We start from the raw sequence: 20,984 nt of genomic DNA on the forward strand, positions 1-20,984 counted from the left end.
AATAAAGAGTTTCTAGGGTTAAAAGGAATGGGAAAAAATCACCAAATATGCAAAGACTTAGCTATACTAAATTCAGTATTTCCAAATGACCAAAGAAAATTAGTAGCTAAACATCAAAATGGGAAATACATTTGGAACAGATGACAGTTAAATGGGTTAAATTCTAACCATACAAAAATATCTTATAAACCAATAAGAGCAAAACTAATTAATACCCAATAGGACAATGGGTAGAAGAAATAAAAGCAATAAACAAGACAATTCATAGAAGAATATATCAAACACCAATAAACATACAAAACTTTCATCTTCACAATAAAATTCAAATTAAAATGACAGACACTATTTTTTTTTTTTTGCGGTACGCAGGCCTCTCACTGCTGTGGCCTCTCCCATTGCGGAGCACAGGCTCCAGATGCATAGGCTCAGTGGCCATGGCTCACGGGCCCAGCCGCTCTGCGGCATGTGGGATCTTCCCAGACCGGGGCACGAACCCGTGTCCCCTGCATCGGCAGGCGGACTCTCAAGCACTGTGCCACCAGGGAAGCCCGACAGATACTATTTTTTGTGGTCTATTCAAATGGCAAAAATGTGGTTTATCAAGACTGAAAACTCAAGCACATCTGACAGGAGAATGGAGTGTTATAATCCTTCTGGAGAGCAGGTTGGTAATCTGAATTAAAAGTTTAAAAGAATCAAAGCACAAATATGTATTTGTGAAATACTCAGAAAACAGGCAAAAAATTATGTATAAAGATAGCCATTATAATATTATTTATACCAGCCACTGGAAGCAACTGCAATGACCCCAGATAGATGAATAGTTTGTGGTACAGCCTTATGATAGAACATCAGTGCAGCCATTTAAAACATTTCTGAAGAACATCTAAAGGCTTGGAGAAAAGTTAATGGTATGATATCAACTGAAAAAAATCAGGATACAAAATTATATAGTATGATACCAATTTTGTAGATTTGTAAAATACACATGCATTGGAAAAAGGGAAGAAAATACAACAAAATATTAGCAATAGCTATATATGGGGGAAAGGATTGTGGATAGCTTGTATTTCATTCTTTACACTGAGCAATTTTTCAGATGTTCTATAGTAAACGTATTGCTCCTTTTAAACGGAAACACACAAAAAATGGTATTTTTACAACTACAGCTAATAGGTATTTTTAAATATGCCATCAAGTGATGCAAGAACATTTTCAGAAACAAAGCAAAAACCAATTCTTAAAAATGTCAGTAGACTTTCCTACTACATGAATTACCGAAAATATTCACTTTTTATAACTTGAAATTTTCTTCACATAACCAGCATCATTAAAGAACTTAAAAGTAAAAGTAGAAATGTCTAACAATTAAATGTCTACTCAGAAATACAACCTAAAAAGAAAACCCTTATCTAATGAATTACAGGAAAATGTGTGATTAGAATATAGTGCTTACCTTTTTCACTTACACTTTCACTTTCAATCTCAACATCATCGCAACTTGTATATTCCGGCGTAGAAGCTAATTCCTCCTCTGAACTGCTCAATGAAACCTGGCGCATTTTACCTCCTTTCTTTGATTTATGAGGCTTTGGTGGTGGAGGTCTCACTGACTCTGACTGGTCAGAACTGAGAGAATCGTTCCTTAACATTGTTTCCATTTTTTCACGTTTTGTTTTCCTTACAGCAGAGCTAGGATCTAAGTGCTGTTGTTTCCTTAGCGAGTCAGTACGTCTCATGTCTGGTCTATCAATGGGTATTGGACTCCTCCGGGGGGTAGGAGGACTATGGTTTGTGGTCCTTTGTGGATAAGAACTTGGTCCCTGAGCCTCTCGAGTTCTTTCCATTGAATAAGATCGCTGATTTTCCATGGCAGCTCTACGTTCAGATACAGATCTTTGCCTTGATGGTCGTTCCATCCTTAGCATAGAAATCCTGGAGTCTTCCAGTTCAGCATTTGCTAAAGAAACATCACTGTGCCTTCTCTCATGCCTGGCTCGTGACACTTCAGCATGGATACGCATTTGTTCTTCATAGGGCTGTGGCTTTACTGGATAACGGGCCAAATTCGGATCACTTCGATAGCGTGCCTGGTATTCCTCCTCTCTCCTTTGTCTTTCATATTCATCTCTGCTCTCTGCATCCTCATCATCTACAATATATTCTTTGGAATGTCTATGACTTCTCCTGTTGGAGTCCCTATAATTTATATGATCAGACTCTTCATAAAACTGAGGTTCACGTTGAGACCTCCTATCAGCATAATCTGATGGAGATCTAGGCATCGCGCTGTCCGAAGTAGCATACTGTGAATATTCTTCTCTTTCTTCCCTTTGGTCGTATCTTCTATTCTGATCTCTGGACACTGATGGACTTCGTTTCCTAAGTAACCAAAGAAAAAGAATGAGGAAAAGAGAAGAATTTAGGCAATTTCACATTTTACTGATTCACTGGCAGGTTGATGGATAAATTCAAATACTTCTTTTGCTCCTTTTTTTAAAATTTCATTTAAAAATCAGACCATAACAAAAGTTTTACTAATATTCATTTTATTCAGTTCAAATAGGAAATTTAAAAAGTACTTTTAATATGCTTCTTAAATGCCTGGCATGCCCATATGGAATATACATTGGTCCTGAAATTAGATAATCAACATCATACTCTACTGCAGCAAAAGAACTTTTATTCTAATTTCTTTGCTTGGCTCAATACACTGAAGCTATCTCCCAATTGTTATTCAGAAGCTTAGAAAAATTCCATCTTCCTTTCTCTCCATTCCTGACACCTTGATTTCATAGTCACTTGAAAACGTGATGAAGCCAAACTGATCCAGCTCAAGAGTTGAATGCTTTCAACTGAAACTAAGGGCTGGCTCTTAAAAATCATTTTTCATTCAACATCTACCTAGATCACTCCTAGTATCAGTTCATCTAAATCTTCATCTTATCATTATATCTCCAATCCTTTACTGCTCTAACTTGAGATAATCAATTTAAATAAATACCAACTATAATGATTTGTTCATTTAAAAAAGAAGTCAGAAAGATCTGCTATTTTTATTCCATCTTCATTAAATTAAGGCCAGCTCCACGACACTTCTCTGTCTTCACAGCTGACTCCTAATATGTCCTTACAGACCCAGAAGAAGAGAGTGTTTGTTAAGTTTTCAACGTGCCCCTCTAACACCAGTACAATCTGGTAGAACTTGCAATCACATATCATACTCTTTGCCAACAAAATATTCATGCTGTCCTCTTCTCTGGCACAAACTCAGATAATGGCAATCACTAGCCACAAGAAGCAATGGAACTGGAATCCTGAAGATGACAGAAAAGGTTTAGAATAACTGTTACAGAGATTTTGCCAGGACAAGTGAAATAGTGGGGTCAGATGAAGTTAAAGATGACCAAGATTAGATAGCTCAGTTGAGAATTTCTTAGACAATATTTTCTTGATTCCAAAAGAAAGAGCAGAGAAAGGATACACATGGAGTGACCCAACCCAGCAGCAGCATCATTCTCCTCTCAATCCTCTTTTGTATCACCTAGTCCCTTTCCCCCATATCTGGAATGCAGTCTGCTAATGCATCAGTTAGGGTTCCTTAACAGAAACAAAAGTCACTCTAGGTTTTCCAGGGAGTCAGGGTCTCAATCTAGAAATCAAAACTACACAACTGTTGAACCTGCTAAGGAATGAAGGTCAGAGAAGATAATGCTGTTCTTAGCCTGGAGAACCAAAGACAGGGTTCTCAAAATGGTCATTAGGAAACTGCTGTGAATTCGAAAAGTCTTGAGGAATTTGCCACCAATTACCTCAGCTGCCTACAGCATTAGGGTGGTCAATTAAAAGGAGTTTCATCTAGGAGCCACTAAGACTTTCACATCTGCCTATCTGCCTGCCAACAACTCTGCTTGACAATTACGGTTTCTATAACTCTTCTACCTTTCAAATCTCACACACGTGCATTGCTAGGGTTGACTCTAACCTAGAGCCATAAAGGGAAAAGTATTGCAGTAAATGAAGGAGCTGGCCTGTTCCCTTAAATGTTTTATGATTAAGCAAGTGTATGCGCTTTTTGTTTTTACATTTACATATAAAACATTTAGGACTTAATTACAAATCTTTTAGGTTCCAATTGTTACATAATACCATAGATTCCTACAGTTTAAAATATACAATCAAAACAGAGCACTCAAAATAAATTATACAGTATTAACCTACACAATATCCTATTTATGTGTCTGTTATGCATAATTCATTTTACTTTTTGTCATTATTTTTATACATATGAATAAAGAAAAAATACTCTAGTATGGTAGCAATGTATCATGAAAAGAACACTAGAGTTAAGCGATCTGGGTTTCTTAGTCCTACTTCTGCTATTAACCAGTTACTTGAACCTATAAAGCCATTTAATCTTTGAGAGTCTGTGCTTTAAAGTGAGAGACATAGATTATACACATTAACTCAAATATTATTTTAACAAATATGTATTAGGTAAGAACTAAATGCCGCACACTATAATATAGATTAGGAATACAGGAATGATTAAGAGATGACCCTTATAAGAAGCTGAATGATTCTAAAACCTTCTTTCATTTCTTAGAGATTATGATCTTATGATATTGATACCACAACTTCATCAAGTTAATATGCCTAAATGAAAGCTTAAAGCATCGCCAAAAATAAGGATGCTCTTATCAAGATGTAATTAACTGACTAGTACCAATTTTCAATATACTCACATCTCATTAACTAGCTACTTAGTACTAACTATACTAAAAATATATATACTAAGTGAGAATTTCTCTAGGGAACTCTAAAGAATAAGCAATTAAATTAGTTCCTTCTCAAACTGACCATCTAACATCCATTAGATTAGATGTAGAATTTATGTTAGGAATTCAAATTCATTTCAGTATGTTTAAAATAATATAACAAGTTTTTTCAATCTAAGTTAATAAATATATTTTCTCTAAAAATGTGTTATTCATAAATCTAATTTAATATAAACAAATTGATACTGTTTCAAGAGTAAGGCTAGTGTTTCTCAGATTTATATGGTACATAAGAAAAGAATTTTTTTAATTTCATTTAGAGATTGCTTAATAAAATAAATTTTAATTTCCTTAAAATTCAGTGTGGACTGAATAGGAAATTTTATAGCTATATATAAGCATATGAATTTTGGAAACATAATAAAAAAGGAAGTAAAATGTGATTTGCTAAATGAAAGCAGTATTATTTCATTACAATAGGCCAGTAAGAGCAGCTCATCAGCTAGAGCTCACTTTTGTGCCTTTGTGTTTCCCCAGCATATTACTACTCATCCTACAGACAATTACCTAACTAGTGTTCTGTACTGTCCACTAGACTTCAAATTTTGAACCAGAAAGGGCTACGTCTAACACACCTTTGTACCTCCAGTATTTATTCAGTCACTCAACAAATATTTATTTAGTGCTTACTATGGGCTAGGTATGATTCTGGTTGCTGGAAATGCAACAGAAAAATGACACATAAGGTCTCAGCCCTCAAGAAGTTCTTTCTAGTAGGGAAGACAGACAGTAAGCATATAAACAAATTAAGGTAATTTCATATAGTAATAAGTCCTATAGAAGAAAACTGAAACAGGGTAAAATTACAAAAAGTGACTGAGTGAAGCTACTTTCAATAAGGAAGTTCTTTCTAAAAAAGTACATTTGAACTAAGACCTGAAGAGCATAGTTACATGATATGTAGCCCATTTATATAAAACATACAGCTTTGCTGGAGAAGTTTTGGGTATTCTCATTAAGTTGCTATTCTTTTCTTTCCCTTATTATTATTTTTTTTTACTCAAAGCTGTTTTATAAAATATAAATTTACTGAATTCTTAATTGTTATTTTATTGAATCTAGGATTTTCCAGGGTAGTTCATCTCTAGAACCCATCTAAAAGCAGTCCACTAAGCCTTTTTCACATGCTCCTCCCTTTCAAAAGATTTCATGCTCCCAAATGAGTAAACTGTAATTTACCATATCTGGTAAATACTTCATTATATTTTATTTCAGTTGAAAGTCAAAAGAAAAACAAGCAGACTAAATCAGAATGAATGGACACTGGTTTTACAATATTACCAAAAATACTTACATGCCTAAGATTGTTAATACAAATTAATCTCTAAAATGTGGAACTTAAAGCCATACAAGAAAGTGAAGTAAAAAATTTCAGAAAATGTTCAGGGAAAAATTGGATATTTTGAAGGACGGTCAACTTAATGATGGCCTTCTTCCTCACTGCACTTCTTCCCTAGGTAATCTGACCCATTTCTATCCAGAAATGTCTATAATACTCCTTAAATGTTAAGTTTCAAGAGAACAGGCAACCTGGGTCTAAGGAGGATGGCAGATAGTAGGTGCTCAATCTTCTGAATTAAAGAACCGACCGATTAATTCTCCCTTAGATTATCTCTACTTTTCATGGCTTGCTCTCTTTTTCTGTACTCAAACCCACTGATGTGCTAAAATAGTCTAGATCTTCTCTTTCCCCTACTACTCCCATGGCAGTAATAGGGCCTCAAGTGCAATGAAGAAACTACTTTTATTAGTAGTGTAATTTAGCTCTATTGTATGTTAATTTGGCTTTTGTTGAACTTCAGACTATTGTTTATAAAATGACTTCTTTGGCAAAAATTTATTTTGAGTGTCAATCCCTTTAGAACTAAACATTTAGAAAAAATCTCTTTGTAAATTAGGGATTTCTAGTAATACATTTAACATCATGCTGGGTATGGACAGAAATGGGGAGAAAAAAAGCAACACTTCATTCCTGAGGAATTAACATAAATTTTTGAAAGTAAGTAGGGTAAAAGTGAATATAGTGAACCTTTATAACACAGGAAATATATATTCCATTGTATTGATAAATAAAAATATTCATTATACAGTTCAATTCTAAAAGAAATTCTATTATTAATTAGACCTTAGTAAGCTATTTAAGTGCTTTTTAAAGATCATACCTTAGGAAAACTGAATCCAATATTAAATCCAGCAATCACTTTGTTCTAGAGATTATAAAATTTGCCTGAAGCATGTGAATCAGACTGTAGATGCTGATTTGTATTGGATTTAAGTAAAAATAGAACACTGGTCATGATTTCTGAAATTGGGATGACTATTGTCACTGTTCCTTAACATAATTTCTGAAATTGGGATGACTATTGTCACTGTTACTTAACTCTATGCTTTCAGGTAGAGTACTTGATAGTATATTTATTAAAGCCATGTTAGAAGCAAGGCAAGATTTTATTCTAAGAATACTCTTACCAAACAATGATGAATCTGCTATCAGTTATTCTAAAATATTCAAATACTCATCAAAACAATTTTTACCAGTCATATCATTAATTATTTCATATATACTTTCTTAAACTTAAAATTGCTATATATCTTAGATACTATATTATTTCAGAAACTGAAGAAAATCCATGAAAATATAAGTACTATATCGCTAACCTTTATTTTCCCTACTGGCCTTTATAAGTAGGCCCTAGCATTTATTATTATCAAATGGAAAACATTTAATATGAAAAAGAATATAGTGATAATCTGTACACTTCTCTGGACAATCATAAAGCATTTAACAGTATTTAACCCATAAATTTTAATTCAGAAGAATGTAGCAATTCATCTAAGATGTTATATTTCACTTAATCCTTCAAAGACCCTTAGAAATTAAAAGGCAGAATCCAGAATTATGACTTTTTTAGAATAAAATGTATTTGTGACATTATGTAGTGCCTTAATTTTCACTCCTATTCATCAATCGCTAGTTCTAATATATAACAATATCAGTATTATATTCACTTTGTATTTACCTAATATCTGTTCATCTTACTTCTCTTTATTAAAACCTAGGTTGCTACAATTATTTTCTCTTTCACCATATTATAGTGGTCTTAACTGGAACTAGTTTATAGAAAAATCACATAAAGAAATGTCCTAAATCTATTATTATTATTATTATTTTTACTTTTGGCTGTGTTGGGTCTTTGTTGCTGTCCGCGAGCTTTCTTTAGTTGCAGTGAGCGGGCTTCTCATTGCGGTGGCTTCTCTTCTTGCAGAGCACAGGCTCTAGGTGCACAGGCTCCAGTAGTTGTGGCTTGCGGGCTCTAGAGCGCAGACTTAGTAGTTGTGGTGCATGGGCTTAGTGGCTTCGCCGCACGTGGGGTCTTCCCCAACCAGGGCTCGAACCTGTGTCCCCTGCGTTGGCAGGCAGATTCTTAACCACTGCCCCACCAGGGAAGCCCCTAAATCTACTTTAATCAGTAGCATTTCTTGTTCACTGCTTATAAGTTTTTTGTCATATGGACTAATTATTCAATCTATTTCTAAATATTCTAGCTGTATATTCACACCCACTCCATTATAAATGTCTGATTAGGCATAATAGGTTGAGCAAGAAACTCTACCAATTAGTCTCTTTAAAATTCCATGTCTAAAAATCATATTGACTGATAGAGAAACTCCAAATTAAAAGATTCTTTCCCAATTAAAGCCACTTTTGACAATTTCCCAAAGGCAGTCTCAATTTATATACTGTATACTAATTCATGATGTTTTTAATATTAGTTTCTATTTTAATATTTACAATCTTTAACATCCTATGTGTTTGTGTTATTATACTACCTAGAATACTGACCATATATACTATAAAATAATCATCAAGTTTCTGAAAATATAATCCAGTAAACATTTGAAAACATTTACAAGGACAGTGAAAGGTTACGTGGAAACTTAAGTTTTAATATTCATATATTTTTAACTCTTAAGACTTATGCAATTTTTAAGAATCATAATGACAATGAGAGAAGAGTGAAGAATTTGAAGATTACGAATTTCTGTAAGTTCAAATCTATGTTATTACAATTAAGCACTACCTATATGAAAATCTCTTACTCTTGTTTAATTAGTAGAGATTATTAAATAATTGTCATTTTATATATAAAAGAATAGAAATGACATTTGAAGAGTCAATAATCTGAAAAAACCTCCAACTTTTTAAAAGCTTAATAAGGCATGATGTTGCTAAATAAATTGAAATACTTCATTAATTCAATTACAAAATGCTAGCCATACAGTTTAAACATAACATTGCAATCAAATTCTGAAATTTGAAGCTGTTGAGACACATTAAATCAAGGATTTAACAGAAGCATACGATCCTGTAAAACATAAAATATGTAGGTTCTATTCTTATAATTCCTACAAAAAGGAATTTTTACAAATCAAACAATTTATATTCATCATAAAACATGTAAAAAAAACAATCTTTTTTTACATTTCACAGTATTCAACACATTTTTATATTTTTACCTTTCGCTCAGCCAATGCACATCTGTCGAGCATGAAGCATCATGTTGACAAAAATACATTGGCACTATGCCGGGCAGTGCTTTCATTTAATCCTTCTAGCTCTAGCAAAATCATAGGAGCCATCCTTAATCAGATGATTTGAAAGTCTCTACTTGCTCACAATCATTTTATTTCAAAACTCAATTACCAAAAAAGTTACACATAAAACAAAACTCATTCACGGATGGAGTCATAAAATCCTCTAGTGATGGGACTGTTAAGAAAAAGGTTATTCCTTAATGCCGTTACTATGTGGCTGTATATAGCTCAGGTCAAGTAAGAATGTACCCTGTAAGAAGGATTATGGTACTTAGCTGATTAGAGCCTCACAATACTGAACACCAGATGCATCCTACATCCAAGGCATTTCTGGGCACTATACTTAAAACGGACAGATTCAAAAATTGTAAACCACATTCTCCTATATGAATTACAGTATTTCTAAAATAACAGGATTTGTTGTGTTTGCTATTGATGTCTACCACACTGCTTTCACTATAAAATGTAGAGTGATAGTAAAAGATGGTGATTGTTTAACAGGTCTACTCTATCATTTCTTTTCAATTATTCAGTAAGAAGTTTCCTAATCTTTACTAAAAAGAGAATGCTCCCCTAAAGGCGTAACGAAACATGAAGTAGCAGTTTCTGTAAAAATTTAATTGAAAATGTGTTCCATGAGCTAAGAATTTGGTTAGACACTGAGTTTAAATCAAGCTTTGCTCACTTTATTACTTCAACGCCTCTATTCAGTCATTCAAAAAACTAAAAAATAGGAAAAAAAGATAACACCATGGATTCCTTTCTACCAAAAGCCAATTACCTAGATGTTAATGTTATACTTCTGAGAATTATGTTTAAGTGATTCCAAATAAACTTATATAAAACTGAGAAAAAGTCAGTGCTTTAAGAGTAGAGAGAGATGCGAAAGTAGTGTGCTGTGTTCTGGTCTCCCAAATTTCAAGTTTAAATGAGGTTTTAGGAATATGTTGTAGCACCATTCAACTACTTATGCAGTATTCATCTACAGAATTCTCTCCTAAAATGTAGACCTTGGAGACATTGGGCACAAGGGGCGGGCAGGGGGAGGCAGGGTGTGGGGAATAGGGACAGATAAAGTCATTTTTACCCTCTAAGATTCCTAATACAGACTTGTAGACTATTCAAACAGAAATGCAATAAAAATTAGAAATGCAAGTTAATTCATTTTTACAGAAATATTAACCAATAATAAAATTCAACCACTTAGACCCCACAGTTCATTTCAAACTGAAAAAAAAAAAAATCCACATAGTATTTTGATTCTTCCAAGCTGGTAAGTCCAGAAGATTTCAGAAACAATATTACAGGTGATGCTATGATAGCAAACTGCCTTCTTTACTTTTCCTTCCATTCACTTTTACCCCTTCAGTGAGCTCTTGGCAATGTGTTCCCAATGGTAATGCACACTCTGCTGCCCTTCCTCTCTCCCATTAACCTTGCTTCTAGCTCCTCTCAGACTGTCCACCTCAGACTGTCTTTCGTATCATTTCTAGCACCACTGCTGCTTTCTCTTTACTCTCTACACATTGTTCTATGGCTCCAATTTCTTCTTCCCCACCCTTTGAGAGTTATTGAGTTGGCCAAAAACTTCGGGTTTTCCATGACATCTTAGGAAAACCCCGAACGAACTATTTGGCCAACCCAATATCTTGTCCTTTTTCAAACTCTTTACTTTGACTTTTTTTTTTTTCAATTATTCCCTAGATAAGTACTTCTTATGCATTCAAATTTATGAAGGTCCAATTTGGGGTTTAAAAAGTTTTCATGAGAATATTACAATTTTAGTATCCATTGACCACTTCAGAAATACAAAATAACAAAAAGATTCTGTGAATCAGATACCAGCTTAAATTAATTTTATTTTATTCATGATAATATTTTCAACTTATATTTGAAAGATGAAGACCTAGTACATGCAAATCTCTAGAAAATGGTGCACAAATGATGCTCCCTTATAGTAACACATTGGGCCACTCCCCTTTCCCCACTATCCCTCCCAAAATTGCTATGTCAAAAAGAGACACAAAGACTAGGAACCATTCTATACTAGAAGGTAATTTGAACCTGTAGTAATTTTATTTCCCGTCTTTAATGTGCTCTATCGAAGTCTATGGCAGCCTTAGAAACAATCCTACAATAAAGATTCACTGGAATCAATACAAAGAAGTACAATGAGCAACATAGAAGACATAAAAGAGGGAAAAAAAGAATAAATAAGTTTATCTAAACTTCCATAATCATCAGAGAAAGGCCCTAGAGTTATTTTGTTCTATTTTCCACTGAAAAATTTATATTCTTTTAATATTACTGCCCCTCTACTGAACTTCAATTATTGGTTTCATACACTTGTTCCATTCTCTCCTCCTATTTCTATTTGCTCCAAAGAGGCAACAGATTTTTGGTTAGGGCCTGCAACTACAGTTATTCAGAGAAGAGAAATATTTTCCTGTAAAATGAAACAAACATATCTAGAAGTGTATATCGAAATTAAAAAGAGATGCTGTTTATCTGCAAATCAATCATGCATATAATTAATTTTCATCTTAAGGGTTTATTTCCTTATTGAGAAAAAGAATCATACAGTGTTTTAAAATATAGAAAATACAGGTCAGTGGTTTTAAGGAGAAGCGGCATTTTCTGTCTCAGTTAATGGTTATTCTTTCCTTCTAGTTATTCATCCAATCCATGAGGAAATTCTGCTGCGTCTACCTTCAGAATATATCCAGAACCCAAACACTTCTCACCAACTCCACCAGTACAAGCCTGATTTAACCAGTATTTCTGGTGTGAATTACTGAAAAACTTCCTAACTGGTCTCCCTGCTTCTATTCTATCCCCCTTCAGATCAGTCTCAACACAGCAGCAATAATGTACGTCAGATCGTATCATTAACACGCTTGAAACACTTCAGCAACTCCCTGTTTTGCTTACAAGGCCTATAGGATCCGGCACCCACTGCTCCCTGTACTCCTCACCAGCTACTCACTCAGATCCAGCCACGCTGGCTTCCCTGCATGTTTTCACTTAAGACCATTGCTCTGGCAGCTCCCTCTGCCTGGAATGCTGTTCCTCCAGATATCACTAGAGATACCTAGTCGGCTAGTCAGTAGAGAGCTTCCTCAATTCTTCCCTCATATCTCACTTTCTCAAAGTGAAACGTGGTCTCAAGGAGGCCTACCCTGGCCACCCTACTGAATACTTCAATCTCTGTCTCCACCGCCACCCTCCAAATCCCAATCCCATTAACCTGCCTTACTTTTTAAACTTTTTCATAACATTTATCACCTTCTAATTATGATACATTTTTTTATCCCACTTTTTATTCACTGGATTTTTTTGAAATTTTGAATTTAATTTTACTTATTTTTTTATACAGCAGGTTCTTATTAGTTATCCACTTTATACATATTAGTGTATACATGTCAATCCCAATCTCCCAATTCATCACACCACCACCACACCCCTGCCACTTTCCCCCCTTGGTGTCCATACGTTTGTTCTCTACATCTGTGTCTCTATTTCTGCCCTGCAAACTGGTTGATCTGTACAATTTTTATAGGTTCCACATATATGTGTTAATATACGATATTTGTTTTTCTCTTTCACTTACTTCACTTTGTATGACAGTCTCTAGATCCATCCACCTCACTACAAATAACTCAATTTCATTCCTCTTTATGGCTGAGTAATATTCCACTGTATATATGTACCACAACTTCTTTATCCATTCGTCTGTTGATGGGCATTTAGGTTGCTTCTATTACCTGGCTATTGTAAATAGCGTTGCAATGAACACTGGGGTAAATGTAACTTTTTGAATTATGGTTTTCTGTGGGTATATGACCAGTAGTGGGATTGCTGGGTCATATGATAATTCTATTTTTAGTTTTCTAAGGAACCTCCATACTGTTCTCCATACTGGCTGTATCAGTTTACATTCCCACCAACAGTGCAAGAGGGTTCCCTTTTCTCCACACCCTCTCCAGCATTTGTTGTTTGTAGATTTTCTGATGATTCCCATTCTAACTGGTGTGAGGTAATACCTCATTGTAGTTTTGATTTGCATTTCTCTGATAATTAGTCATGTTGAGCAGCTTTTCATGTGCTTCTTGGCCACCTGTATGTCATCTTTGGAGAAATGTCTATTTAGGTCTTCTGCCCATTTTCGGATTGGGTTGTTTGTTTATTTAATATTGAGCTGCATGAGCTGTTTATATATTTTGGAGATTAATCCTTTGTCTGTTGATTCGTTTGCAAATATTTTCTCCCATTCTGAGTGTTGTCTTTTCGTCTTGTTTGTAGTTTCCTTTGCTTGGCAAAAGCTTTTAAGTTTCATTAGGTCCCATTTGTTTATTTTTGTTTTTATTTCTATTCCTCTAGGAGGTGGATCAAAAAGATTTAATTCAAAGAGTGTTCTTCCTATGTTCTCCTCTAAGAGTTTTATAGTCTCCAGGCTTAAATTTAGGTCTCTAATCCATTTTGAGTTTATTTTTGTGTATGGTGTTAGGGAGTGTTCTAACTTCATTCTTTTACATGTTGCTGTCCAGTTTTCCCAGCACCACTTATTGCAGAGACTGTCTTTTCTCCATTGTATATCCTTGCCTCCTTTGTCATAGATAAGTTGACCATAGCTGTGTGGGTTTATCTCTGGGTTTTCTATCCTGTTCCATTGTTCTATATTTCTGTTTTTGTGCCAGTACCATATTGTGTTGATTACTGTAGCTTTGTAGTATAGTCGGAAGTCAGGAAGTCTGATTCCTCCAGCTCCATTTTTTCCCTCAAGACTGCTTTAGCTATTCGGGGTCTTTTGTGTCTCCATACAGATTTTAAGATTTTGTTCCGGTTCTGTGAAAAATGCCATTGGTAGTTTGATAGGGATTGCATTGGATCTGTAGATTGCTTTGGGTAGTACAGTCATTTTCACAATAGTGATTCTTCCAATCCAAGAACATGGTATATCTCTCCATCTGTTTGTATCATTTTAATTTCTTTCATCAGTGTATTACAGTTTTCTGAGTACAGGTCTTTCGTCTCCCTAGGTAGGATTATTCCTAGGTAATTCTTTTCGTAATTCTTTTTGTTGCAATGGTAAATGGAAGTGTTGCCTTAATTTCTCTTTCAGGTTTTTCATCATTAGTGTATAGGAATGCAAGAGATTTCTGTGCGTTAATTTTGTATCCTGCAAACATTGCTAATCATAAAAAATGAGTATGTGCTTTAAAAAAAGTTACAAACTTCTAGTTGTAAGATAAATAAGCACCAGAGATGTAATGCACAAAATGATAAGTATAATTACCACTGCTGTGTGTTATATATGAAAGTTGTTAAGAGAGCAAATCCCAAGAGTTCTCATCACAGGAAAAATATTCTTTTCTATTTCTTTAATTTTGTATCTATATGAGTTGATGGATGTTCAGTAAATTTATTGTGATAATCATTTCATGATGTATGTAAGTCAAATCATTATGCTGTATACCTTAAACTTATACAGTGCTGTACGTCAGTTATACGTCAATAAAACTAGAAGACAAAAATAAAAATAAATAGAAAGAAAGAAATTACATCCTAAGTCACATTCTATGAGATTCAGGATCAATCCTCACCTGAAGCAACATGTACCTCCAGAGTTTTGATTCAGGTAAACCAATAAATTCCCTTTATTTCCTAAACCAGTCTCAGTTGAGTTTTCTATTACTTGCAACTAAAATCTTCCTGTCTGGCACACAATCTGTAATACAGACTCTAAAGTCTGTATATTACTTCTCATCAGCTGTCATGATTCTTATGAACTCTGTTTCTATGAAAATTGGTTTTTCCTTTGTGAAAAGCCAGCACACTGGGACTCATGTGCCCTGTAGTCATGTGGCTTCTTTAAAGTAGTTTTACACTAAAAACAGTCATTTAGTGAGATCAAAATCATTCCTGGGATCAAAAATCGCAAGACTGAATGTTTAATATTACATTTCATTTGGTAATTATGATAGTAGACTGATTCTACTTAAGCCCAGAAAGCAATAAAAACAAATCACACCCCGACAAGTCTCAAGCAACGGTAACAAGCTGCTTTTTTTTTTTTGCGGTACTCGGGCCTCTCACTGTTGTGGCCTCTCCCGTTGCAGAGCACAGGCTCCGGACGTGCAGGCTCAGCGGCCATGACTCAGGGGCCCAGGCGCTCTGCAGCATGTGGGATTTTCCTGGACCGGGGCACAAACCCGTGTCCCCTGCACCGGCAGGAGGACTCTCAACAACAACGCCACCAGGGAAACCCCTAAGACTATTTATTTTATAGCCTGTCCCTGTAAAACTCAAGGCAGGAACAGAAGAGAATGCAAGCTGTGAGCAACTTGTTCCCAAGAGAAGCAGGAAATAAACAGAAAGTGCTGCTTACACTCAATCAATTCCTTATCCCCAAGGGCAAAGTAGAATAGCAAGTGGAGGGAAGCCAGGAATAGTATTCTAGAGCAGCATTCTCCATGTAGAAGGAACCATAGGAATAAGGAAAAAGGGTATCCTATCTACTAAAACCCTGGAACATTTAAGTCTAGAACTGTGTTAAGTTAAAGCAGCTCTACTGAACATAGGACTTCATAATTTAGGGTTCCAAATACACTTTGCTTAAACTGTTAGTTGATGAGACAATAGTAGGGAATTAGCTTTATAAAGTTCATAGGGGTGAACCAGGACAAAAGGCACAAGAGAATGTGACAGACACAGTTGGTTGTGTCTTTTCTTTCTTACAAATAGAATCATAATCTTATTCAGATCAACAATGTGCTTAGTCTAAAAAAACTATTTTCCAGGCGCTCTTGTGGCTAGGGGTGGTTATGTGACATTGTTCAGGCAAATAATATTTAGATAGACGTTTACTAAGTACAGCTTCTACAAAGCTAATTATTCCTAAGTAAGAGATAGACCCAACTGGCATATACCTTTCATACTTTGCCCTTCCTCCTTTATGACTGGAATGTTGTTCTACTTCCTATAACTCAGCCCTCTTTTAATCATAAGTTTGAAAGCCACACACTGTGGGTAGCAGGGCAAAAAGAAAGAAAAGAAAAAAACAGAGTATAGGTCTCTGTTGATTTCCTTGAGCAGTCTATCTCCAGTCTTGTTTTTACATGAGAAAAACATAAACTCCTTTATTTAAGCATTGTACTTATGATATTTGTGTTACGTATAGCTAAACACAACGCTAACTGAGGCCAGAGAGAGACTTGTCTCTAGGAAGAAGTGTAAGGCATCTGGAGTCATTAGCTACTTGGCTCTATTTCAGTGGAAAATAAACAAGTAAATAAGAGGCTACCATAGGTGAAAAGGTCTAGGAACAGAAAATAGGTGCAGGTTATCTAATGAATATAAGCCAAGGGGAAAATGATTTCAAATGACAGAGGCAGAATAGTATAGTGCAGATTTTAATTCCTTATCCAGTGGTGCACTGGAGCCAAGAGCCCACTGTAAACATTTCCTCCCAACTCTGTGTTCAGTGAAGTCACAATGGCAGCTTAAAATCAGGCATGCTGGCAATATTTACATCATGAAAATCGGCAAATGCTACAAACCGGGGTTTTTATTTTTCCCTGTGGAAAGCTGATTGTCAAATATTTACCAGCACACCACTAGTTATACCCCACTGCTCAGCTAAACAAGAACCTAGAAAAAAGTGCAATGGTTAGCCAAAGAGCTACCACTATTCATCTGAGCCTTCATTAGTGCAAAGAATATATAATAGAGAGCCTGACATTTAGCAGTTCAGTCACTGTTTGAGAAAGGAAGAGAAGAAGGGAGAATAAAAGAATTCTTTCTCAGTCATTGATAACTATAGAGTTAATTTGACTTTTCAAAAGAACTAAAAACAGGAAAACAAACTCCTCAGGTTTTAATTTAATGATACCTGAAAATCTCTGCAATTCTTTGAATATGGCATTCCACTCCCAATCCTACACTCTTTTGTTTGAATTGCATGTTGTGACAGAGTTTAAGTGTATTTATAAAATCAAAACATGTTAGAGCTTAAAAAAACCTTAGTAAGCATGATGTCCAAAGATCCAGTGGTCAGTGTAATGACAGCAGAGAGGGAAAGAGGGTGTCAAAGAGCATTTAAAGTTCCCGAGTTATATAGAGAAAACTGAAAGTAGTTACCACTAGATGGCACTATATTATACAACCGAATCTACATCTTGAGATACAATAAAGAACTATTCTCATTTTTTCATTATTCTAGATTTTTACATTATGCAAAATCCCTTTACATTGTTTTATTTATTGGAGTTATGTATGTGTAATTCTTGGCACAAAAAGTTTTAAATGGCACAAAAAGTAAAATACAGAGAAAAGTTAAGTAGAAACAGAAAACCAGAATCAAACTCAGGAGTGGCACAAGAGGCCAGAAATGAAAGCTGGGTGAAGATTTAGAAGGCTCGTGTACCATGCTAAGCATTTTGAGGCTTTTATCCTGTAGGCAAAGGAGAGGTCATCAGATGTTTTGTGTTAGCAAGTTAACTCAAGCAATAATCTGGTTAAACCGAGGGACAGAAGCAAGTCTAATGGCAGGGAGATCAATTGGATTATTCCAATGATTCTGGTAAGAAATTATGAGGTCCTTAACTAAGGCAGTGGAAGGAGGAATGAAACAAAATATATTTAAGAGGCTAAATCTGTGAAAGTTTTTGACAGATTTGATGCAGGAGGTAAGAAAAAAGAAACAAAAGCTGTCTATGAATTTTATTTCTTGAGGGACTGAATAAATAAGATTTAGAGCAGAAGAAAAGGAAAAAGTTTGTAGGAAAAATACATATTCTATTGTCCAATGAGTAAATGTATTTCATAAATGACATTGCACAGTAAGAATCTGGCAGTGTTCCTCCATCACTGAACAGAGGAGAAGATATCCTAACTAGCCAACATGAGCACTTTTGTCTACTTGGTAGATTATATTTTATAATCAACCAAATTATTGATTTTATCATTATGTGGTAGTGGTGGTTGTTTAGCCAAACTGAGCACTGACTGTGTACCAGGTAATTTTATATGTATCCACTTTCAAGATAATCCTGTGAAGAAGGTATCATTATCATCATCCCCATTTTTCTGACGTGTAAACGGAGCACAGAGTAATTTACCTTGCCTAAAATCACACAGCTGGAAAATGGTACAGGAAGAATTTGAAACTAGTAAAAGAAAAAGTTTCCCTTACAGCCATCAGCTTGTAGCTGGCCTAGTTGCTATTGGTTAGGCTTGTATGCCCCCAGTAAATGTAAACAATTTCATAGAATATCACCATCAGACAAGAGCTTTCTGTGACTATTATGGAACAAGGCAAAAGCAATATCACTCCACAATCAGATCTGAACAGAGATAAAACCAAAGACATTGTGCAATCAAAATGAGCAAACATTCCCCTCTCTTAGCTGCAAAGTGACTACTGCTTCTTCTCCAGTAGTAGTGCTAGCACTGTTCTGTTCCTCCCACCTCCTAAATAAAAATTAAGATATTCAAACTGCCCCTGTTTTCTAAGAAGCATCCAATTCAACATAGATCCCCATTTCTTTGAATGCTCTCCCAAACCACCTAATACAAACCCAAATCCTGTAACAAGCTTCCCTTGACCCCTTCTGGCAAAGATACCCCACAATTTCACAAGGTGTGTGGTCTTCCTTGTGCAGGAAATAGTAAGACCCAACTTTCTTTGACTAGAGATCTGTTCCTGGTTGTCTTTGGTTAGTGGACAACACTAGCTCTTCAGGCTCTAGGGCTTCTGCATTAAACACTATGCTGTATATGAACACTCCTCACACATGAAAGATACATGGTATCAGGGAAACTGTCACTCTTGAAGCCAATTGAATAGCTGGCAAAACTAACAAATAAAATGAAAACTAAAAACTAATGGATTTGATTTAAAATAATAAGCACTTGCAGTTAAATGTTTAACCTATATGCCTAATGAATAATGATGCATGGGATGTTATATGTTGCATTAGATTTTTTTCTGTCTTATTCCACAAGGGAACTATATACTACATTCACATTCCATTGCTTATAAAAAATGAAATATGATCACAGTTTAACAAAATAATAGGCAGAGTCAGTTTTAAACCTAGCTCTTTTAAAAAAGTTAAATGAGATAATATATATTCAGTGCTTAACACAATGCCTAGCATACAGTAAGTACTCAGTGATGAAAGGCATTGTTTTTGGATGTTTCTTCTCACTGGGAATGCAGAGATTACATAGTATAAAAAGCAAATTTTCTATCTTTACTTGAACCTAAAAGAAATGTTGAATTTTTTTTAATTTGTGAAACATATTCTCTCACATCTTTTACTCTACACCTAGTTTACCCTTTCCTTAAGCTCCCAAAGGCCTAACAACAATGATGGCCATTAACATTTATTGAATACTTATCTGCTAAATTCTACGCATAGCAATTCACTATACCATCTCATTTACTTCTAACAAACAACCCTATGAAGAAAGTTCTATTATAATACCCTTTGTGCAAATAAGTAAAACTCAGAGAGATTAAGTAAAAGAAAACAATGAGGGAGTGACAGAGCCTGAATTTGAGCCCAGTTTGTTTTACTCCAGAACCTGTAGTCTTAAGACACTCCATTCCTTTATGTGTGCAATTTAGTGAGTTGTCTCAGCTTGCCAGGGAATAAATATGAAAATGTTATTATTTTTCTCCAATCAGTGCGTTCAACTACGTTCTGTTGAATCTACTTTTCTCATTCCATAATGACATCTAGAATAGCTCAAGTATAGCCACCTTCAATGATGTTGATCTGACCTACAGGAAATTCACTGTCGTAGATACTACTAGAGTCCTGTGATACCAAAGTATCCTCCCCTTCTGAGCACACAGATGACTGTACTTATCTCCCTTTCGCAACGGGAGAGGCCAAGTGATTGATCCTGTCCAATGAGCTTTGACGGAAAGTGTATCATTTCTGGGCTGAGGTGGTGTAAAAAAAAAAAAAAAAGCCCATGCCCAATTCTCCAATGTCTCTCCTTCTGCCCAGATACTAGATAGTACAGCTGCAAGATGACGGCGTTGGTATGGCTGAACCACATGTGAAGAAATTCCTCTGGAAAGTCACCCTTATTCAGAGTACCACACTATACCATACTACACAAGACCAAGAAGTAAACATTTTTCTGTGTTAAGCATTGATATTTTAGAGTTGCTTGTTACTGCTACATAACTTTGCCCATCATGAATAATACTCTTACACATTCCCTTCTACCTCACTTGGAAATACAGGCTGTTCTCTGACCATGCCCCCTACTCCCACTCCCTTTCCAATTCCCTTTTCCTCTGATGAAATAAGCACAGGTTAGATAGATCAATAACTCAACTACCTAAGTATTTAGCTAACCAGAGAATAGAATGCTATCTATCCCCTTCCTGATTAGAACCTCTAATCGCTACAAATAACTCAGAGATTCCCTTCACTTGGTTTTTGGTAGAGAGGGATAGTATATTCCTTCCCAAAGTGGTAGAAAGGGGAGGAGAAGGTCACTGCACTCCCCAACTAGGCTCCAGATTCA

General features: G+C 35.3%; 1 protein-coding gene across 49 annotated transcripts in view; it reads right to left on the minus strand.

Annotated features, from left to right (window-relative positions):
• RIMS2 (regulating synaptic membrane exocytosis 2) overlaps window positions 1-20,984 on the minus strand; it is a 572,125-nt gene that overhangs the window by 292,662 nt on the left and 258,479 nt on the right. For all 49 annotated transcript variants that reach the window (XM_067711534.1, XM_067711541.1, XM_067711531.1 and 46 more), the window contains one exon: window positions 1,457-2,382. In XM_067711534.1, coding sequence (XP_067567635.1) covers window positions 1,457-2,382 — 926 coding nt within the window. The remainder of the gene's footprint in view (window positions 1-1,456; window positions 2,383-20,984) is intronic.

Source organism: Pseudorca crassidens, chromosome 17, assembly GCF_039906515.1.
Source record: "Pseudorca crassidens isolate mPseCra1 chromosome 17, mPseCra1.hap1, whole genome shotgun sequence".
NCBI lineage: Eukaryota > Metazoa > Chordata > Mammalia > Artiodactyla > Delphinidae > Pseudorca > Pseudorca crassidens.